This window comes from Perca fluviatilis, chromosome 16, assembly GCF_010015445.1.
Source record: "Perca fluviatilis chromosome 16, GENO_Pfluv_1.0, whole genome shotgun sequence".
Lineage (NCBI taxonomy): Eukaryota > Metazoa > Chordata > Actinopteri > Perciformes > Percidae > Perca > Perca fluviatilis.
In genome coordinates this window covers 17,067,428-17,089,652 of record NC_053127.1, presented here as the reverse complement: position 1 = coordinate 17,089,652, position 22,225 = coordinate 17,067,428, and the positions used below count along the sequence as shown (strand labels likewise).

The following is a 22,225-nucleotide window of genomic DNA, read 5'->3' as shown; positions in this document are numbered from 1 at the left end:
CTGAAACATGTTTCTGAAAACATTTTAAGCGAGAAATAGGCCTTGCAGTTGCTGAATCTGTCTTCATTTCAGCTTAACAAAGGTCAGTTTAGAAGATTTTCGTCAGATTTTGAGAGACTAGTCACCTCATTGTCCCGACTGCCCTGCCGCCGACTGAACATAGGCTCGTTGGAGATGAACTGTTTCTAGCCGTTTCCAGCAGCCTTCAGCAGGACTAAGCCAAATTGTTGCTGCTGTTGTTCTGAAAGATATTAAACACTCTGAACTTAGCAGAACCTTTCCTTGTTTGTTTTTTTCTTCATATTTGCAAAGTTAAGTGATTTAACATTTAAATATCCATTATGACAAGCTTCAGTCTCAATTTAAAAAAGCGATTAATCGCGATTAATTACAGCAAATTGTGCAATTAATTAGTTAATTTTTTTTAATCGATTGACAGCCCTAACATTTTTTGTGACGCTCAGCACAATTTTCAAACTAATGTATTTAATTAGAAATAGCCAGCTATATTTCTTACCTGCACCACATATCTTTCTGTCAGAAAACTACTCAAAGTGTTTTCTCCAGAGGGGTATCTCAGCCAATAAGGGCAAACAGGCTGTTGCACGGACGTCCCTGCCCCTTGCTAAGAAGCCCCGTAGGAAAGAGCCGCCATTTTTGTTACATTTCCTCAAAGAATTTCTAATATTTCCTTTTCTCCTGTTTACGTTGATAAGTTAGGTTTACGATTGTAACTTTTATTTTGGGGTAGTTTATTCTGTATTATGGTTTTATTTTATACTCAAAGCTGTTTTTTTTTGTTTGTTTTTTTGCCAGGGCTGTATATAATCTATTTTAATGTCTCTCCCCGAGACAAATTTGACTTTCGTACCTGTAGACTGCTGTAGCCTACGTTCAGATTTGGTTGGCAGTTTAGAGCTCAGACGCTATGTGGCGCTCTCGCACAATGAGAGGAGCTCTGTCCTGCCCGCTACGCTCCGATAGCTCCGAGTCTGGGAAACCTTCAGAAACTCACCATCCAGCATTTCAGCCTTCACACCGGAGCGCACAGGGGCGTGCTGGCGTCCGCGGGAGCGCACTGTTCAGGTTAGGATGGACGCCTCTGCACCGAACCAGAGGACCGCTGGGGTTTGTTGGGTGGGAGAGGCAGAGGCTGAAGATGTGAGGGGGAGGACGAAGGTGCAGTCAGTTTCGATTTAATTCCTTAACCGGCTCCCTTTACGCAGGGTGGAGAGGTAGCCTACAGTAGTCTGCCGCCTGGCAGTATAATCCGCTTGACGGGAGGAGCAGGGAAACACTCTCCAGACAGAGACAGAGAGAGAGGGAGGGAAAGATGTAAGTAGGACAGAGGCAGAGAGAGTTGACAGGAGTGCTTGTCATATTTGGAGCTTTTTTTCTTTTCCTGCTGCTGAAGCCTTAATTGAACTGACTGATACAGACTGAGGATCATGCAAGCGGTTTGAATTCCACTTAACATCATGAGTGGACCGACAAATGGTAAGCAATGTGTGTGTGTGTGTCATATGTGTAGGCTAAGTGTTTGGACTGGTGAGTTTAAGGTGCACACGTTTTGGCTATGTATGAGTGTTTGCAACTGCTTAATCAATAACATAGTGTCCTGGGAGGGTTAACCTAAAGTATACATAAACAGCCCTTCACTGAGATTATTGATCACTGACTCGTTTATTGACACTGTATTTCATCATGTCATTAGCTGGCTCTCTGTCAACGAAGCATAAACAGAGGTTGATAATGTGTATTGATAGCTGACAGCATTCATCAGTATTTTCACCATTGTAAGTTTGACATGATTGTAAGCAGCATGGATTGATAAAGGCTATATTTCTGTGGTTCTGATATCAACCAGGGATTCCTCCACTGGAAAAAAAAAGTCCCACAGTCACAGGACCGATTAAATTCATCCATCATGTTATTTGATAAATGTGTGTGGGAAAATCAGTAGGCCTACTTATAGCAATCAATAGTAGTCAAGTAAGATAGTCAGAAGAGCCTATGATGGCTACGCGGATATTTCAGAGAGAAGAAAAGAAGCCTGATGTTCTTTGATAGCTGGTAGACAAAGCAGCACATCTTTGGTCTAAACTGTGCCAGGCACATATTAAAATGAATCAATGTCTAAACATAGAACCACATAAAGCAGGTTTTTATTAATGTGAAACTACTAAATCCTAAAAAAAATTTCAAAAATAAAGAAACAAAGTGGCTCTGCAGAAATGACAACACTGTGCTTTCCAGTGTAAAGACATAAATCAGCTCCCACACCTTCTAGCAGCCATTCAGTTTTATACCACTCACCTCATGGACATATTTAACCCTATAAAGGCTCCGGCGGAGCTTCACTCTGATACAGTTATGACCATGTCAGCATAGCAGAGGGGCCTTGGCTGAGCGACTGTAACCCCAAAAATCTCCCACAGGAAAGAAGAGGATTGTCTTTTGGCTGACTGGTTTGGTTCACATTGTGGGAGATCTAATTGGTTTTTATCCAGGCTGTTTATGCACGAGGTCAAAGGTCAGAATAAATATGTGTTGCTGTCAAACAGTGCAGGCTTTAAAGCCCCTTGAGGGAGAATTGTAGTAAATAGAGGTGACATTATTTAAATTTCATTTTTATTTAAAAAAAAATGTTTAATTCAGGATGTGGCATCTGAGATGTTTTGTCTTCCCTAGTGTCGCACACCATCATAAGTAAGTAAGACAAATTGACTGTTTGATACATTGTTCTTATCAGCAGTTGTTTTGGTGTTGTAGACCAGTGTTCCCAACCTGGGGCTCGGGACCCCCAAAGTGGTCACAATATAATCTGATGGGTCGCCAAACAGATTTATTTTTAGATGTTCCTCTAGTCTTTGCTTTTTCATGCAAATTATTGGAAAATTGTTCCTGATTACAAGTTTTTCAGATAAAAACCAGAAGAGATTATGGCTGACCTGACCATAGAGCAGTGGTTCCCAAAATGGGGGTCGGGTTCCCCCATGGGGTCACAAGATAAATCTAAGCGGCCATGAGTAAAAAGATTTGGTACAAAATTGTTTTCAGGGTTTTTTTTTTTATAATAAATGATTTTACTCATGAGTTACTGGGTAATAAAAAAAAGAAACGAAAAATCACTATTTGGTTGAATAGGCCACCTTAGAACACACACACACACACACACACACACACACACACACACACACACACACACACACACACACACACACACACACACACACACACACATTCAGTGCATACATGCACATGTTGTCACCATCAATTATATAAACTAGAACATACAACATGTCTAATAATAACAAACACACAAAATAACATGCAGTTTCTCTCTCTCTCTCTCTCACTCACATGCACGCACGCACACACACACACACACACACACACACACACACACACACACACACACACACACAGGTGGCTTTCTATGTCTGTGGTTCTAGTCCTTGTGCTGCCATCTGGCTACAGAGCCAATGCCAGCTTTTGTAGTGCACACACACTTACACACACACACACTTACTCACGCACACTCACAAACACATACTGATGATCCAATTAGGAAATATTTTTGTTCCAGTTTTACCTTCTCTCTCTCTCTCTCTCTCTCTCTCTCTCTCTCTCTCTCTCTCTGTCTTTCTCTCTGTCTCTCTCTCTCTGTCCTGAAAACCTTTATAGATCCACAACTCTTTCTGTCTCTCTCCTGCTGTCATCAGCTTAACCTGAGTGTGTGTGTGTGTGTGTGTGTGTGTGTGTGTTCTGTGATTACATAATACTCTGGGAGGCAGTAGCAATAGTTGTAATGTAATTGAACTTAGTAGAATACAGTAGAATTGTTTGCTCAGATTTTTGCCCACCTGATAGAGGTCAGTTGCTTGTTATAGGAAATTAAAGTCAATATTACTACTGCTACTACCACTACTGTCCCTCCATCACAGAGACAGAGCTGTGTGTGTGTGTGTGTGTGTGAGTGACTGTGTGTGTGTGTCTCATGTTCTGCATGCATATTTTAAGATTTAAAATTCCAAACTCTATTGTCATGTGTACAAGTTGCTATGCACAATGCAATTACTAGTGTGCTGTCCACTCTGATTTCCTTAAATGGAGAAAAAGCAAAGTACTGAACATAGAAGTGAATAGAGAAGTAAATAGTCAAGAATAAGCAGTGGTTAAATTGGGACGGGGCTCTCCGGGGCTCAGCCCCCGTACATAAGCCTGCTCGTTTGTGTCCGGATGTGCCTGCTTGCAGTCAGTTGCCTACTGGGAATATGTCACATAAAATTTGAAGAAAGTGATGCTTTTGAAATCTGAATGATTAATGGGTGATTTTTGAGTCTATTTGTCTTGGCGGAGCTGAGATGAGAACAATCGGAACACGGACGGATTCTTGTTCAGCACTTTAGCTGCTTAATTTCGTTGTCAGTCAACCATCGCGCACCGCTTGCGCATGCACATCTAGGTAGGCTTAGGCTTTATGTTTTTATGAATGTTCCTGGGAGATCCTTAGTTAGGATGTGGACTTTTTTTACTTCCTTGAAGAAAAAAAAAATCTACGAGCTGCGGGCCGCCTGTGTGTGTGTGTGTGTGTGTGTGTGTGTGTGTGTGTGTGTGTGTGTGTGTGTGTGTGTGTGTGTGTGTGTGTGTGTGTGTGTGTGTGTGTGTGTGTGTGTGTGTGTGTGTGTGTGTGTGTGTGTGTGTGTGTGTGTGTGTGTGTGTGTGTGTTGTAGTAGTAGTAGTAGTAAAGAGAGAGAATGGGAGAAGGAAGTTTGTGTGAGGTGGACCTGGTCACCACAGACCCAAATCTTCTCAGCTGTTGCTACTGTCATATGCTGCACTGTCTCTTCATGTAGCACATTATGTTTGGCACATTGTATGGGTCACTTCTTATATCATAACAAGGTAATACAATGTGTAATCAAGTGATGACTGATTAACAGTAATGTAAATGCTAAATGCCTTAATACCTGTTGATTCTACAACAATGCAAAGTATAGGCTCTTAAACTTGCTATTTTGCACATATCATGTAAGACTCGATTTATCCATTTCTTTGCACAAAACTCTCCAGAAAGTGCCATTTAATAGTTTATTTTTCAAAAACAGGAGAGCCCCCCCCCCAACATATCAAATCCCAATTTAACCCCTGAGTATAAGTATACAAATATACAGTGTACTACATTAATGCAAATGTTTAATGTGTAATAGTTTTAATAATCTTTCCCATTGCGACATTATTACAAACTTGTAGGGTACAGTATATGAGTAACTGTATATATCATTAGAACTATAAGATACTGAAGGCCGCCAGCAGTTTGAAATGTCTCAGCCAGTTTACGTCTTTCTCGACACCTGTCTCTCTCTTAAGCCGCTAGCTTGGAATGAATGGTTGTAAGTCGTGATTTCCCTGGCAGAGTAACAGCCTTTGCAGAAGCAACTACTAGTTACAAAGTCAATGACTAAGCCTTCTCCATCTACTCTAAATCTTCAGTCAAGTGTGTGATCAGGTTTGTATTTGTGTGTCTATTTGATTGTGTGTTTTTGGCTTATTGATCCACCAGGATTTCTTTTAGGGGGGATAACAAATCAAACAGTTGTACTAGTGTTTGAGAATGGTCAATTTATTGATCTGATTTGTTTCTACCTTCTACTTTATATATAAGACAAACCTGGGCAGCTGTTTTCTGATTCATTATACATTAAAGCTTGTGTTTAACTGTCACATGTTCTGGTAACAAGACACTTGCATGAGAAAAAAAGCATCCGATCCTTTATCTTTTTTGTCATTCCACATGTTTGAATTCAGTTGAAAGGAAGACAAAAAGAAGGGCTTCACAGTGACAAGAAGTGACATGTTTTTCTTCTCTTCTCCTCAGTTCAGTACCAGGCAGGTCTTTATGGAGGAAACAACAACAGCAGCTCTCCTCTCTCCAGCCGTGGAAATTCGCCCATCCTGTGTGAGCGCTGTGGGGAGGTGTGTCGTGGGGAGGTGGTGCGCGTCAAAAACACACACTTCCACATTCAATGCTTCACCTGCCAAGGTAAAAAGCCGCCACACACCTACAGTACACACACAAATATGCTTCCATGCAGTATATCCAATGCACATTGACACATGCCCACATACTGACTTCCATTCTCCACATTCTCTCACACCTACACACACAACGTTTCATATTCATTTAGTTTTCTATCTTGGACTAATGCCTGTGTTTCCATGTGTGGATTCCAACCACATCAGTGTGCATAATTAAATATAAAATAATTAGCAGTACTCAGACAAGAAGGAGCTGACACAATTGAATCAATGATAGCTTCACTGAAATATAAACTAGAATCAAAGTCAATCACACACTGTTTTTTTTTTAAGAAAAACATTCAGTAATTTGACGAATCTTAAGTGACATGCAATATCTCCCCAGTGAGCGGAAGTTGGGGAGATCTTTGATCATTAGAGGCATTGTAATTATGTCTAAATAACCCAACAGCCACTGCAACATAATTATGGAAGTCCACTGGGGAACAATCAGTGCACATTTAATGTCTAAATACCAAAAACAGAGGCTTGGATAATTGAGGTGCAATATATGGGGTGTAGGCCCATTATGGTAGTTAAAGTTGATACTTCATGCATCTTAGGCAGATCTGCATCTATGTTTGCTTTCCTGCTGAGAGTTAGATGAGAAAAATATAGTGATACCACTCCCATGTCTATAAGCTAATATATAAAATATAAAGATAGAGCGAGTAGCAGATTAGCTCAGCTCTGCATAAAGACTAGAAGCAGGGAGAAACACCTAGCCTGGCTCAGTCCAAAGTTAAAGGTCCTATGACATGGTGTTCTTTGGATGCTTTTATATAGACCTTAGTGGTCCCCTAAAGCTGCTTACACATATAGCCGACGGCCGACCGTTGACAGAAAAGCCAGTCGAAATGATCAGTCTCCCCGTGTTGGTCCAAAAAGTGCCACAGAACACACCAAAAAGACAAGACGAGATGAGATACATACATCAATACATCTTTATAACAGCAGGCGGCGCTAATCTGTATTGTTGCCCAGGAAATGAAAACCGTCAGCTGATTGGACGAACGCGTCACATGGGTTTGTTTTCTCCGGGAATTTAAAGCCAGACTGTCATGGCGTACTAAAATAGTTCACTGAAACGTGTTTCTGAGAACATTTTAAGAGAGAAATAGGCCATGCAGTTGCTGAATCTGTCTTCATTTCAGCTCAACAAAGGTCAGTTTAAAAGATTTTCGTCAGATTTTGAGAGAATCTAGTCCCCTCATTCTGCTCCCCATTTCCGGGTGAGTCCCGACTGCCCTGCCGGCGACTGAACATGTCAGGTCGGCCAAAATGAACGCCGACAGCCCCCCAGATTGACGACGGCACGGGACACACCGAACAGATTCGCGTCACTGACCTCACCAGACTGTCTAACGGCTGATAATCGGCTAAGTGTGTCCCGGCTATAATACTGTATCTGAAGTCTCTTTCCCGAAATTCAGCCTTGGTACAGAATTACAGCCACTAGAGCCAGTCCCACAATGAGCTTTCCTTAGTATGTACCATTTCTGTGTCTGTAGCTATTGAGGAGGAGAGGGGGGGGGGAAGGTGGAGGGTGGGGGTGTGGCCTTGACCAACTGCCACTTTGCTTCTTTGAAAGCCATGATGTCTCTCTCTCATGGGTGGGCTAAATTCTCTGGGCGGGAAAAGCAGAGAAAGGGGAGGTAACCTTACTCCTTATGACCTCATAAGGAGCAGATTCCAGATCGGCCCATCTGAGCTTTCATTTTCTCAAAGGCAGAGCAGGATACCCAGGGCTCGGTTTACACCTATCGCCATTTCTATCCACTGGGGGACCATAGGCAGGCTGGGGGAACTCATATTAATGTTAAAAAACCTCATAAAGTGAAATTTTCATGCCATGGGACCTTTAACAAATTCTGCCTACCAGCAGCTCTAAATCAAATGTTAACATGTTGAATTTTGTTTGTTTAATCCATACACAAACAGAAATGTAAAAATTATAGCTATTTTCTCTTTCTTCAAAAAGTGTAAATAAAACCGTGTAATAGTTAATGTTCCACATGGGAAAGAATAGTGAAAATAGAATAGAAGATTTGAAAACTGGGAAAACACAAGTCAGAATTGCATTTGTCCATATATTTGTGTGTGTGTGTGTGTGTGTGTGTGTGTGTGTGTGTGTGTGTGTGTGTGTGTACATGTATGAGTATTTGTGTGTCTGTGCATGTTTGAGCACCGCCAGTGAGCAGGTGGGACACAACGCTCAAATAGAGGTCTGGAGTCAGCAGCTAGCATAGCAGTGCAGTCAGCAGGTTTTCAGCCCGTAGTCAGACTCCAACCAGCTAACTTCCTTTCACAGGCCAGGACCCACACAGTCCCAAAGCATGCTGCAAGACAACACTGTTTTCTCTCTGCCAGTTACATCGCCTGGATGCACTCAGCCACAAAGCAACAAGGAGGAGTGTTTTCCATTTATTTTATGGCATGCAACATTTCAGATCTTAAAAATAACCTGAGCCGAAATAACTGCTTTGATTGTTTGTTTGTTTGGTTGAATATTGGATTGCCAAATTGACTGATTGTTTGCTCAATCAAAGCACTCATTCCTTCTGACAGGACACAAGCTAGACTTATTGACAGAAGTGTTCTCTCTTTGATATTAAAGTATTTATTATTATTGACAATAATTGATCTTGCAGAGTAAGCTTAATGACTGTGAGCTAATGGACTGTGGGCTGGGTTGACATCTGCTGATGAAGTGGACAAGAATCAAATCGTAAGCTTTTAGTACACGGGCGTCTCAGTGCGGCCCGAGCGCCGAATTATTATTCTTTCTTTCTTTCTTTCTTTCTTTCTTTCTTTCTTTCTTTCTTTCTTTCTTTCTTTCTTTCTTTCTTATGCTTAAGCCACGCCCCCTTTCATAACTGGTGACCCGTTTAAGGTAGAGCCTTATGTGAGGTATCAATGAACTCAGCAGAGACTTCCTTTTTTATTGGTAAAGGTTTGCCCCGACCCTTATGCTTTGGCCACACCCCCTTTCACAGCTAATGAACTGTAGGACGTAGAGTCTTGTGTGAGGTATCATTGAACTTAGCATGGAGTTCCCTTTTCATTGGTGATGATTTGCAGTGTCTGAGTGCAGCGCAAATGCACGGTTGCAAGGAGCGGCGTCCGCCAGTACCCTGACGCGCACAGAGGCGCGAGGGCCCTTCCAACGCTGCTTGCAGCTTTAATTTAGTTCAATGCATCTTTGTTTGGTAAACAGTGTAATCTCCTGTTAGTGTGGCTATTAGGGTTTGATGAGAGATTTGTTTTTTGAGAGAGGAGATTTGGGATAAATGAGAAATGCAAACAGATGGGCAGAGTGAGATTGATGAGACAGCAATTCAAACAATTTAGGTGGTATGTAATCTATATTCTGTTTTTGTTTTAGCTTTGGGCAGCATACAGTTAGGCTTCATTCACACTAGATCAGTTGATCAGCGATTTGTCACTAGGGCTGGGTTCCTGAATTCAATACTTTTTAGACAGCGACCGAATTGCCTCTTAAGTATCGAGTATCGAAAAATGCCTCGTCATTCAATACCCAATTTCAATACCTTAGAGTAAATCTCAATAGTGTCAGTGAGCCAATAAGCATGCAGCATGCTTCTACCAAGATCTAATAATGTTTGTGATTGGCTGTCTAACGTTACACGTCTAGGATGCAGGAAAAACTCTACGTTACGCACAGAGACGGGGCTCCACGTTGCAGGAGCTGAAAAGTAAATAAAAAGATTTGTGTCGTAATGTGTAATGTTGTAATTTATTTTTGTTTAATAAAATTGGAATAAAAAAAGTATCGTTTAGGAACCGGTATCAAAGTCATGGTATTGGTACCGGTACAGGTATAGAATATTTTTTTCGAACTGATACCCAGCCCAGTGCATACCAATGAAGTCTTCAAGACTGATCACTCATAAGACAAAGAAAAATGCAACCTGGCATATTTCTGCTCTCATAAAATCTCTTATAAAATATGCAGCACATTCATAAATTTCCCCTGATTTTAAAGCAAATTATGCCAGTTTTTGAAATATGTGCATGTCCTGGTTATGCAAATATTCAGTCGTAACTCCTCAATTTGTCAGACAAATGTTAATACTTAACAACTAAAAACCCCATTCCCTAATCTCTACCAGTGTAGAAAAATCCATATTGTGGCACATACTGTATTTGTACTGTTAATACCAACCACTCCCTCGGTTAGACTGTAGTCTGGTTAGATTTTCCCTGTTTTTTCGCTCCTCTCCTCTTCTTTGATCTGTACATCCTGATCACACATTCAAATGCAGAGAAGCTACAGCAAGGAAATCCATCCCATGTTGATGATGCGAATAGATGAGGGACAGGACAGCAGACGTGTGCTGGATGGACAGATCGATAGCCTCATTGATACGTCCCATGGGTCCCCCTGTCTCTTCCTCCACATCCTCATCCCCTCACTTTGCTCTCTGCTTCCCTTTCTCCTCACATATGATGCCTTCTCTTTTCCTCTTCCTCTAATCTCTCCCTTGACTCCCATCTTGCCTTTCTTCTCTTTTCGCCACGTCTCGTCTTAGCCTTGTGTCTAAAATAATCCTCTCCTCTTCCTTTTTTGCGTCAGAAAATTGAGCCATGTACATCATCTGTGACCTTACAGCATCCTTTTTGTAAAGAACAAACTCAATCATTCTTGGGAAAAAAAGGACAAATACTCCAAATATTCTGATTCTCACTGTGCATCAAAACATTTCAATCCCATGTTTGGAGACTTTCAAGGAAGAGTCTCTCCTTGAAGGTGATTTACAACACAAACACATTTTATTTTGATGGATTGTACAACTGCAGAGTCTTCACCTTCTCAACAGAATATAAAACATACTCTGTATTATTCTTCTCACCTAGTAAAGCTTACAGCAAAGCCTGACCCACTTTAGTTTGAAACTAGTCTGTGTTTCAGTAGTGAAACATACCAGCAGTGTATTTTATCAGTATTAGTGTACGCGCAGCCGTACAGACAGTCACGGATGGCTCTTTCTTCACAAGAGGCTTCAAGGACAAACTGTGAAGCATTAACCGCTGTATCAGCTCAGCTGTGCAGCACTCTTTTGTGTGTGTCCTTGTGTGAGCATTTGCACAGTGGGTGATTGTGCTGGTGTGTTCCTGTGCACGCTTGTATGTTTTCTTGTGTATTTGAAAGCAAAATCAGAAATATAAGCCTCCAGGAGTACTTGTTTTTTTGCATCCATCTTCATTTATATCCTTTCTTTTATAAATCAGTTCATTCTTTGCCTCTTTCTTTTGTTTTTCAGACCCTTTGCTTGCGCCGCTGGCAGCAAACAAAAAAACATCATTATCTGTTGTCTTTCTGCCAAGTGTGTGTGTTTGTGTGCGTATGTGTCCAGACCTCAAGCACTTCAACAAATCACTGTTAACAGATGTAGAAGAAAAGTATTTAAATACTTAAGTGCCTCCGACGAACTGCAGCTGAACCCTCCACCGGTGAGCAGAATGGAGGGGAATGGTGCAGAGAGTGAAGGATGGGACATAGATAGTGGGATAGAAAAAAAGTCACTGAGCATGATTGTATTAATTGATTTGTATTTATTTAATTTAGGTGTGACCTGTAATTTAATTTCTTTGTGTACAAGCCTCCTCTTACTTTCCCCTTCTTCTAGGTCTTTAGTCGAAAGTTAGAAGGATCTTTCACTTTTTGCTGCAATTAAACAAAGAAAGAAAACCCTGCATAATACACTACTACAATATATCACTATCATTATAAAAATCTAGCTCTTCAAAACAGCCAGAAATATCAAAACTACTGTTACATGTACATATTTTCAGTATTCCCTTTATGGTAAACAGCTGGCACACATACAAACAACTCATAATGCCATCACAAATCTTTGAACAATGTTGCCCTTCAGTCCCTACCTGCAATATGGACTTGCAAAAGGTGTGCTCAAGCATTTTGGGATGTTCAGCCCTGACAACTTTCTATTTCTTGCAACACCTGGAAGCTGTTATCTAGAATTTCTGACAGTTCGAGGTTATGAAAAACACTTTTTAGAGTTCCTCCAGATTATGTCCTAACCCTGTAACTCAAGCCCAAACTGCAGCAGTGATGGTGTCATTCACCTCTTACTGAGCCACCATGACGACTTTCAAATGATCAACTTCTCTGTCCTTTAATTTCATAATATAGACTGAATTATTTCCCCACTGAAATCTCTTTTGATCGTTATGTCTGTCTGGTGAGAATAAGTTATAATAAGTTATACCGGTCGGTCCCTACACAGACTTAGTAGGTCTGTACTGCACAGTGAGACAGAGTGGAGGCTGGATGACTCTCTAGATGGCTGTAGACGGTCATAAAAATGCTGTTACTCTCTCTGCCCCTGGATCAACCGTCTAGCAGAAACAATCACCAGGTTTAGTTTGCTTGAATCTATGCGGTAAATTTAGCATTAATGACAGTTTGATGTTTGCTGATTCATTATTATTATATACAACAGGACTAAATCACGGTGTATATGACTATTCTGTTTCTGAACTGCGTGGTTTTGATAAGCTGCTGAAGGAATCGTGCTGATTCAGCACTCAGAAAAGAGACTGAATGTAAAAAAGCGTCAGGGTTTGGGACAACAGGTGGGGTCAGGGTGAGGTCATAAGGTCTTTGACAGGTCTGGCATAGAGGCGACTGACAAGTCTTTGACCTTTTTGAACATTAAGCTGCAGTCAGCAAGTTCAAGTGGCAGGGGGAAGATTTGTCCCGTCTGTCATTGAAAGTCTAAAATACAGAGAGGGAGCAATGGATGGTAGCAGGCAGCATACTCATTTTGATTCTGGGAGTTCTCTGCTGTGGCATTTCCTGCTTCTATTATAATTACATTGTACATCTGCAAAATGTAATATTTAGCTTAATGAAATTACTTTGGCTCAGACACACTTTTGATATAATTCCCAGTCTATGTCCACGACGTTCCACTTCTGGAATTGCTCCGGTCCTGCCAGAAATTCCGCCGGATGTCCTTCTTTTCGACTGGATGTCCATTACCTTCCACTTTCCTTGGAAATTTAAACTCTGGTTGATTTATGAGGACTATTAACTGCTCCTCAGATCTCTGCAGGGTGAATCCAGACAGCTAGCTAGACCATCTGTCCAATCTGAGTTTTCTGTTGCATGACTAAAACAACCTTTGAACGTAGACATGTTCCCCCATCACCTAGCCAAAACAAGTTCCTTCACGAGGCTATTTTGCAGAGGCACCGTGGCTCCGTCCGGCGCTTAGCGTCGCCCATGACGATTGTAATTGGTTTAGAAATGCCAATAAACCAGAGCACGTTTTTCTGTGTGTGAGTGAGTGCTGTGTGTACTAGAGTCCGGATCGGGCCGAATTTTTCTATCCGAGCCCGGCCCACGACAGAGTCGTGACCGAACCCGGCCCGAGCCCGACAGGCATCAAGAAATTTGTGTCTGAGCCCGACCGGAGCCCGACACAGTTAAAATCTCATTTTTTTCGCATACTAATGACACACGTAGGCTACGTTTTTGTGTGGAAGGCCCGCTTTTATTAAGCAACTGCAGGAAGGCATTCGGAAATTTCAACAGATGAGCGCATCAGCGCGCACAGGGCAACAAGCGCACGTTAAGCTGTTAAAATGTTCAATGTGTTAACCTTTCCTGCTTGCTTCGTTTCTGACCATGATCAGAAAACCAGGGGACACTCGTTACCTCCAGGGCCGACGTTATAAAATGAATAACGTCTGGGTTCAAATTCTGTTTCTGGTGAGCAAATGAATGAACTTGGCTTTCAGTCTGGGGTTTATTTCAGACACCGCACACACCGTGTACAAAACTTAAACTTATTCCACCAACTCTGCTCTGGTCGCTTACAACGCGTCTGCTTCCTCGTTCTCTGTTTGTCTTTTGTCCACTTACCATACACACACCCACACGCACTGAGCTCTCTTAAAGGAGACGCAGCACCATTTTACAACAAATGCCTTATCGCGCTGATGTGAACGAGCCCGACGTGAACCCGACCATAATTTCTAAATATCTGTCCGAACCTGGCCCGGCCCGTCGGGTATCGTCGGGACCTGTTGGGACCTGTCGGGACCCGTCGGGCTCGGGTTGGGTATCCATGCCTTAGCGTGGACTAGCCAGACCCTCCTCTGCAGTGCTGTAGAGGAAGGTCTGGCAATGCAAGACGAGATATATATATATATATATATATATATATATATATATATATATATATATATATATATATATCTCATAGGCCTGTCGAATTACTAGGCCCTACTTGATCTACTGCATGATTTGGGTCTGTTAACAAACAAGTTGAACTGAAATAGGTTAATGTCAATCTAATAAAGATGCACTGACAGCAAAGCCTTGCACAGCTGTGCTTTGGACAAAATGTTAACGTTAGCATGCTAATATGATCACAGTGACAATGCTAATTTGTCCTCATGTTTATCAGAGTTATGTTTACCATGTTTACCATCTTTATTTAACGTGTTAGTATGTAGTATGCTAGCATTTGCTAATTAGCACAAAAATACAGCTGATGCCGAAGGGAATGTCATTAGTATTTGGTCATAACATAAGCCAAAGCTTTAAGGACTCATTGACATTTTGACTTGATGGTGCTACATGAAAAGTGAAAGTCAGTTATTACAGTTCATTCTGAGGGGAACAAGAATGAAATGTTCAAATGTTTGAAATTTTATTGCAATTCATTTGTCCAACAGTTGTTGTGACTTTTCAGTCTAAACCAAAGTGGTGGATCGATAGACAATACAGTCCCTAGAACCATGTCGCTAGCATGGCTAATAATGCAAGTGTAATAAAAAAAAAAACAGTACAATATGCATGAAAGTATATAGAGTAGCTAAACAGATCCAACCTAGATTTAAATATTACTTGATGATCTTCCTTGGTAAAATCATGACAACATATATTACCCAGGTGAATATTAAAACGGGATACCATTAAGCACAGACTGTAATGCATGCATGGATCTTGTTCTGTGGTGGACAGTTTTTAAAAATGGTATGTGATCCAAAAATCCAAATATACCAGAGGTCCCTCCAGAGACCGGCCAAGCCTCAACTGCTCCCTCTATTTCCTGTTGCCTCCACATCTTAATAGCTTTTCATTTAGACAGTGATGAACGTGTGAATGCTATCAGCAGAGTGAGAATAGATGAAAAGGACCTGGCTATCGTCCTCAAGTGTGTCTTTAGGAAACAGAGAAAAAGAGTGTGTGTGTAAGTAGGTTTGCATATATCATGTTGTCGCAGCTGGCTGAAAACCACATAACTCCATCTTTTGAATCCGAGTGGATAATTAGAAAACGAATGGCTGCCTTGCTGGACATCATTTCTTTTACTCGACAACAAATATTTTTCGCCGTACACGATTGTGTATTAATATGCAGTATGTGTGTACAGTGCATACAGAAGAGTGTGATTGTGTGTTAGCTGTAACTCTTTCACTGTAAACAGCTTTACTCTCCGTCAGACTGATAAAGGTCAGGCTGGCATTTTAAAGTTGTTCGACAGTGGCTTTGCCATGACAAGAATACAATATCAAAGACAGAGGAGATGGAGAAAAACAAAATACTGTACAGCGTTTCTTGTGTTAGAGAACAATGTCCCAGTTTTTCTTTCCTATAAGAAAAATCGTCTTCCAGCTAACAAAATCATTCGGTTATAAGACAGTAATGAAGATGAACTTAACCTCATTACATCTGTGTTGGACATTCACATTAGACACACATTTCAACATGTATAATGCAAACAGACTATTAGATCTGTGTCATGCTGCTAAAAATTTTGGACGACAGTGAGGAGTTTGTAGGAGGCCCATCCTGTTTGAGGGTTTTTTATTTGGCATAATTCAGGAAAAATAGAAAAAGAAAAAAGAGAAAACCAGAAGACTGGTTTGAAATTTAAATACATTAAGACAAATACAAAATCAGCCTTTTTTATAATGTCTTGTGATTCTTTTATGTTTTGTCTTAATGCCGTTTATGTCTCATGTAAAGCACTTTGAATTGCCTTGTTATTGAAAGGTGCTATACAAATAAACTTTGACTAGACTATGCAACAATCTACCTGTACTGTTTACAATAATGAGGCCCCTCATGTTTTTATGGTCCGTATTTTGAGGGTGTAATGTATTTGCAGACATTCCATCAAGAGAATGTGCAGCGAACAGCAATACCATGTCAATATCTACAAAATATTACAAGATTATACATCTTAAAGGGAATTAAATGCTGCCATGGCATGATTACATGGTCTTTGGTCTTCATAAAAGCCTCCCAAAGCTTTAATGAAAATCAAAAGATTCATGTCTTTGGCTCCAGGCTTATAGCAAGAAAACTTCAGTTCACTTAAATGTTGCTTTACTGTCTTTATGTCTTCTGGTTGGCTTTAATAGACACATAAATTAGGCAGCAAGACTGCTTGTCTTGCTCTACCGTGTTTCTTTCTTGGACTCCCTCTCTCCCTCTTCTCTCTGAGCCACTTAACACACTGGCTTGGATCAGATCAGATCCATTCACTCCACTGGGTTTAGAGCCATTAGCTTAATTAGAGGCCAGGCATTCAATTCACTGTCAGATATGTTGATCCGTTGGCTGCCTTTCAAATGTCTAACGTACAGTACATCCACGTTGTATCAAGGTGCAGTGTATACTGCCACTGTCTGGGCCTGTACAGTACAAGTTATATCATACTGACAGTATGGTGCTGACACTGACAGCATGAGTGATTCAGTTCATTTTGGGGACATGGATTACAAAAGAATCTGTATAAAATAAGAGAATATGGGTTAGTTGTGGCCCCCAAATGGCTGTTATAAAGTCTGTAAAACACAACTGATGGGAGGTAAGAGTAAGCTCCCTGCCTCCTTGAATGATGGAGCAAATCATTGTTCAGCTCCGTTTTAAACTGTCTAACCAACCAGCTCAGCAAAGGCCCCATCACCCTCAGTACAGCTGCACCCGAAGCAATCATTTGGCTGAAGGACTTTGCATTTGCTAAATAAAAGCTATACATCATGCTGTCACTATACATAGTAAACACAGTGTGTGCTCTCACATGTGACTTTTTGCCTGGACATGCATCTATTACACACTTGCAGAAACTACAAAATCAGGTTTACACGCAAGCACATACTGTACCATAATCTCATTTGCACCGACGACCATAACATACTGTAAAAAATTAACAGATTAGATGGTTACTGGTCTTATCCCCAAAACCAGATTAGAGTATTAACCCTTTAGAGGTCAGAAAGAACAACAGATTGCACTCTCAACAACCCCACCCCCTCGACCACGACACACACGCAAAATACTGGCTATGTGTGCTGTTAACTACAGTTAAACCAAGGTGAAACCTCTAGATTAAGGTTCAAGGTTCTTTATTAATGATGTGCACAACAATAACAGAAGTAGTCGTTGACAATGAAAATCTTCCATTAAATAACTAAAAATACAAACACAGAAGTAAAAGCAAAATCTGAATCTAAGAAATAATTTTATATATATGTAAACAGTTATTAAGTAAAAGTATATAAAGATAAAGTGACGGTTTAAGGTAATTAGTGGTGACTAAAGGATTAACACCAGTGTTAGTTTCAAAGCAGGTTAACATTTCTTAATTTTATATATATATATATATATATATCATACATACTGATCAAATGTATTGATTTAATTAAAGTCATGGGATGGCTTATAATAAGAAATACATGATACATGCAATCTTTTCTACTTATCTGACCAGCTCTCTAACTTTTTCTGTGTTTGCACTGAAGAAGTTTCTTTAGTAGTGAGGAAAGTGTTCTGAAACCACTCAGTCATGAAGTACAGTTTTCTCTCTTTGATTTTCTAAGGGAAGATGTGAGCTGATTCAGTGTTTTTTTCTCTCTCTCTCGGTGTGTCCAGTGTGTGGCTGTGATCTGGTGCATTCTGGTTTCTTCCACCACTCTGGCGAGTACATCTGTACAGCAGACTACCAGCGGCTCTATGGGACCCAGTGTGACAGCTGTGAGCAGTACATCACTGGGGAGGTGGTATCTGCCCTGGGGAGGACATACCACCCACACTGCTTCGTCTGCAGCATCTGCAGGTAAGTGTCCTCCTGTATATTTCTCGCCTAATTTTCCGAAACATCCTTTTTTCCTGCTCTGTGAATTGATTAAAAGTATTGGAATACAATATATTTAAAAATAGTATGGTTGGTATTGGTAGTAGTAATAGTAGAGTATTAGAATTAAAATATTTCTAATTTTTAACACTATTGTTTACATCTCTACGTGTTCCTCCTGTGATCCTAGTTTTCATTGAAGGTTATTCTATTCTTTAATCATGCGTCTTCAGGGATCCGCTTGGCATTGCTTCATTCGTAACTTGTGCGACTACAAAAACAACAATAACAAATGAGATTCTCGCAGAGCACCACTTACTGTGGTATAATGTTTACAACTTTACAATTAAAAGAAGATGATGTATGCATCCTGTGGGCCAGTAAAGGCCTGTGTCTGTTTGGTTTCACTGACCATTGTACACCAAAACTACTGCAGAATCTCGACAGTGCTGAGAAACACTTTAGGCAATGTTTTAATTTCAACATTCACAGTCAATAAAACTTGTTGTAGCTTATTACAGTAAATAAAAGTAACAAATCAAAGTTTATTGCCAGGTGCCTTTTGTCAGGTTTGTCCTTAAAGTGCTTTACTGAAAATAAATGGCAAATGCAATACCAGGTTTTAAAAGGAATCGGTATTGCTATCTCAAGGGGTAGTCCAGTGATTTAGCATCACATTTCCATAAAGTTTGGGAAGCTTGTCAGAGACAGATTTAAAAAAGAATGATCAAAATTCGAAGCGGCTATCCGGAGTTTTAGTTCCTAGTATGGATCACAACAACCTAAAAACCCTGGATTCTACACTTCCCATAATGCAACTTGATGGCATCTTTCATTCGATCCCATCTGTCTGATAAACTCCCACATCTTTCAAACTCCATATTACATCACCAGGGTTATTTTCTCAGACTTTAGAAAGACATATAATACATTTTACAGGCTATGTAATATATTTTTTATAAAATCTGTGGAGTGCCCCTTTAAGTAGTGTAAGTATAATTTTATTTGGAGTAACAATTAGTTATCCACACTGGTAAGTGTATCAGAGTGGAGCAGAAGGTTGATGATATATCACATCCAAGAGCAAACAAGTTACATTTTGAAATATTTAAAATATTAATATTTCATATGGAAGATACCTTAATGTCCATTGTAGTTGGCTGCTCTCACTTTATTGATTATACATCATGAAATTGTGTAGTATTGGCTTCAGTTCAGTTCTCTCAAAGCTGGAGTGAATGTGATAGAAGGGATTGCTAAATGAAATGTGACTTCTGAGCAGTAAAGTAAATATATAAAATGTTAGATGTAGAGATGTATCATTAGGTTTTGGTTTGCTTATAGTGACAGTTTTTGTAGTCTGTGTGTGTGTGTGTGTGTGTGTGTGTGTGTGTGTGTGTGTGTGGTGTGTGTGTGTGTGTGTGTGTGCCCACTCTACTGAATAAGAACACACTGTACTAAGATTGCGAAGGAAGTTTATTCATTTTGAAAATGTCTGTGTCAGCATATTGCAATAATATAATAATAATATTGTGTCTCTTAAATGACTTTTTGTCGAAGCATTGACCAAACTTCCACAACAGCCTCTCTGATGTGTGCAGAGTATAAAACTCTAACCGGGAGACAAACCTATAGCATAAAAAAGAGTTGGGCAGTATATTGATTCTGACTTCATATGCGAGGGACATCAACCTTTTGACACAATTTGACATGTAACTTGATTTTCCTGCAACTAAACAGTTATTGAAGAAAAAAACCATCATAGTCATTGTTATATCTATTTTTTTCATGTTGCCCAGCTATAGCAAAGTATATTTACTTAAACACAGTTGCGGCACCATAGTACAGAAGTTTGTTATCAGATACCAAGTCTAGATTTATAGATACGGTCCAAATGTGAAGCATAGCCTTATCACTAAAGTTACACACATAGGGTGGGAACCTGCTATCAAACTGTTTTACTGACATGTTTTAAAAAAATATATACTGTATAACAATGTCTATCATCACAAAATAATTATTAGGCTTTTGAAATACAGGTTTCACATTAGAAATGTTCAGGAAAAATCAGCCTGTATGTTACAGTTTTCTTGTTTTAAGGAGTTTTGGAAATCTCTGCTGTGATCTGGACACAGATTTGTACTATTGTCAAATTTTGATTTAGCAGTGGCTGCATTGCAGGTGCTAACCTCTGCTCTCACACTATGTGGCTACAGCTGAGCCCTCAGGCTAAAAGACATTTACTGTATGTCTTGATTTGTACTTTATGGCCTTTTTGTATTAATATTTCAATCTGGTAAAATACATTTTAATGTGGTTGTGTAGGTGAGAAATAAGACATTACAATATCAGGTGATGATGGTAAATCGGGTAGAACTGAGGGATAAGGTTGACACTCCACTACTGTTTCATTGAACAAATACTTGCTGTTGATTACTTTTAGTGCTGTAAGAACTAGAAATGCCATTCACTTATCCAAACCAATATGTTGGGGTAGTGGTAAAAATATCTGTTGCATTTGTCATATATACTATATGTATCCTGCACCGATATATACTGTAACACTAGGGGATAAGAGGTGAAATCATAGACAGGTGAAATGCATGCTTTTTGTTAATTTGGGTGAACGGAACCAAGTAAAATTTCTGGAATGCCACATCTGCATAGCTTAACTGAATTTTTTTATGTGCGTGTGTTCTCAGGAGTCCATTCCCAATTGGAGACAGGGTGACCTTCTGTGGGAAGAAGTGTGTGTGTCAGCAGTGCTCACACACTCTGAAAAGCGACAAGCCCGTCAAGGTCCACGGACCAAGCTGTAAGAAACAAACACACATAAACATATGCACATATTCACATGCAAACTGCACCATACTTATACTGTAAATTTGGAAAATGTAAGGTGAATTTTATTAGGGATAATACATTACAAGCTGTGCAGTTATCAAAAAAATAATGCATAAAGTGAACTTGTGTTATTTTTGAAAGCTTCTGTGTTACCATAGCTGCTTGCCAGCAATCAATTCAATTAAAAATTTGAGTCAGTGCAATGCTTTGGAATTGGTGTTATTTCTCATTTCACAGGCCCACTTACAGTACTGACTTCGGAGGCATCTGATTGTCTTCTTCAGCGAGTTAAATAGCTAAGGTGTAATTTTGCTTCTCCAACAAATGGGGAAAAAAAGCTGAAATAAGTGGTCCTCTTTTAGTATCAAAGTCTGGCATTACTATATATTGTCAATAAATCCTTTTTAAAGACCAAAACCAAACATGTTTCAGTCTGTCTCTCAATAATATCCAACTTCTCTACCCTTTTTGTGGCTCTTTCGTTCCTTTTGTTTGTACTGTAAACACAAATCTTTAAAATTGTTGTAAAATAAGTTATACGTAGGGGACTACTGTTTTTCCAGCCGTGGAATAATACACAATTTAGTGCTGTATTTACAATAGCAGCACAGTGCATATAGGATTGACTAAGAATAAACTACAGTGCCCATATTAATGTAGGAACGTGGGCATGGTGTAACGGTGTCGCTCATTGATGTGTTTTTGGGCAATGGGCATCAGAGGCATAATCAGGCTCTGGTTGGTTTATTTTAGTTTCTTCATGACATTTCTTTATTTATTTTTTTCATTTCACGTTTATTTGAATAGTGACAGATGCTTAGACATAGACATCTGTGCAAAAAATCTCCAATGTACAGCATCACAGCATTTATATAGCTATTGCCAATTTCCAGTGCCCATCCCTAGAAGGGCTTTTACAGTCATAAAAACAAACATTAAACATTGCCACAATTAAAATATATAAAGCACATAAACATACAAGACATATCCATCTGTACCCACCATACCCCAAGGTAAGGCTAGGTCATGATTTAATGTAGCCTACTGATATTTAACTAAAATTACATACTAAGGGCCCTATCTTGCACTCACAATTTTTGCAAACCATACATAATTACAAGGAAAAATATTACTGAAAATGCGCTTGAGGTGTTTGG

At 39.9% G+C, this 22,225-nt stretch overlaps 1 protein-coding gene across 8 annotated transcripts in view; it reads left to right on the top strand.

Annotated features, from left to right (window-relative positions):
• The first annotated feature begins 682 nt into the window (after positions 1 to 682).
• LOC120544079 (actin-binding LIM protein 3-like) overlaps positions 683 to 22,225 on the top strand; it is a 45,920-nt gene continuing 24,377 nt past the window's right edge. For 4 of the 8 annotated variants that reach the window (XR_005636440.1, XR_005636442.1, XM_039777617.1 and 1 more), the window contains exons 1-4: positions 686 to 1,497; positions 5,882 to 6,046; positions 18,023 to 18,206; positions 20,927 to 21,039. Coding sequence is in view for 6 of the 8 variants with exons in the window: in XM_039777617.1 (XP_039633551.1) it covers positions 1,479 to 1,497; positions 5,882 to 6,046; positions 18,023 to 18,206; positions 20,927 to 21,039 (481 nt within the window). In the remaining 2 variants the exon portion in view is untranslated. Of the gene's footprint in view, positions 1,498 to 5,881; positions 6,047 to 18,022; positions 18,207 to 20,926; positions 21,040 to 22,225 lie in introns of all 8 variants that reach the window. The other 4 variants (XM_039777619.1, XM_039777618.1, XM_039777620.1 and 1 more) reach the window with 3 other exon arrangements.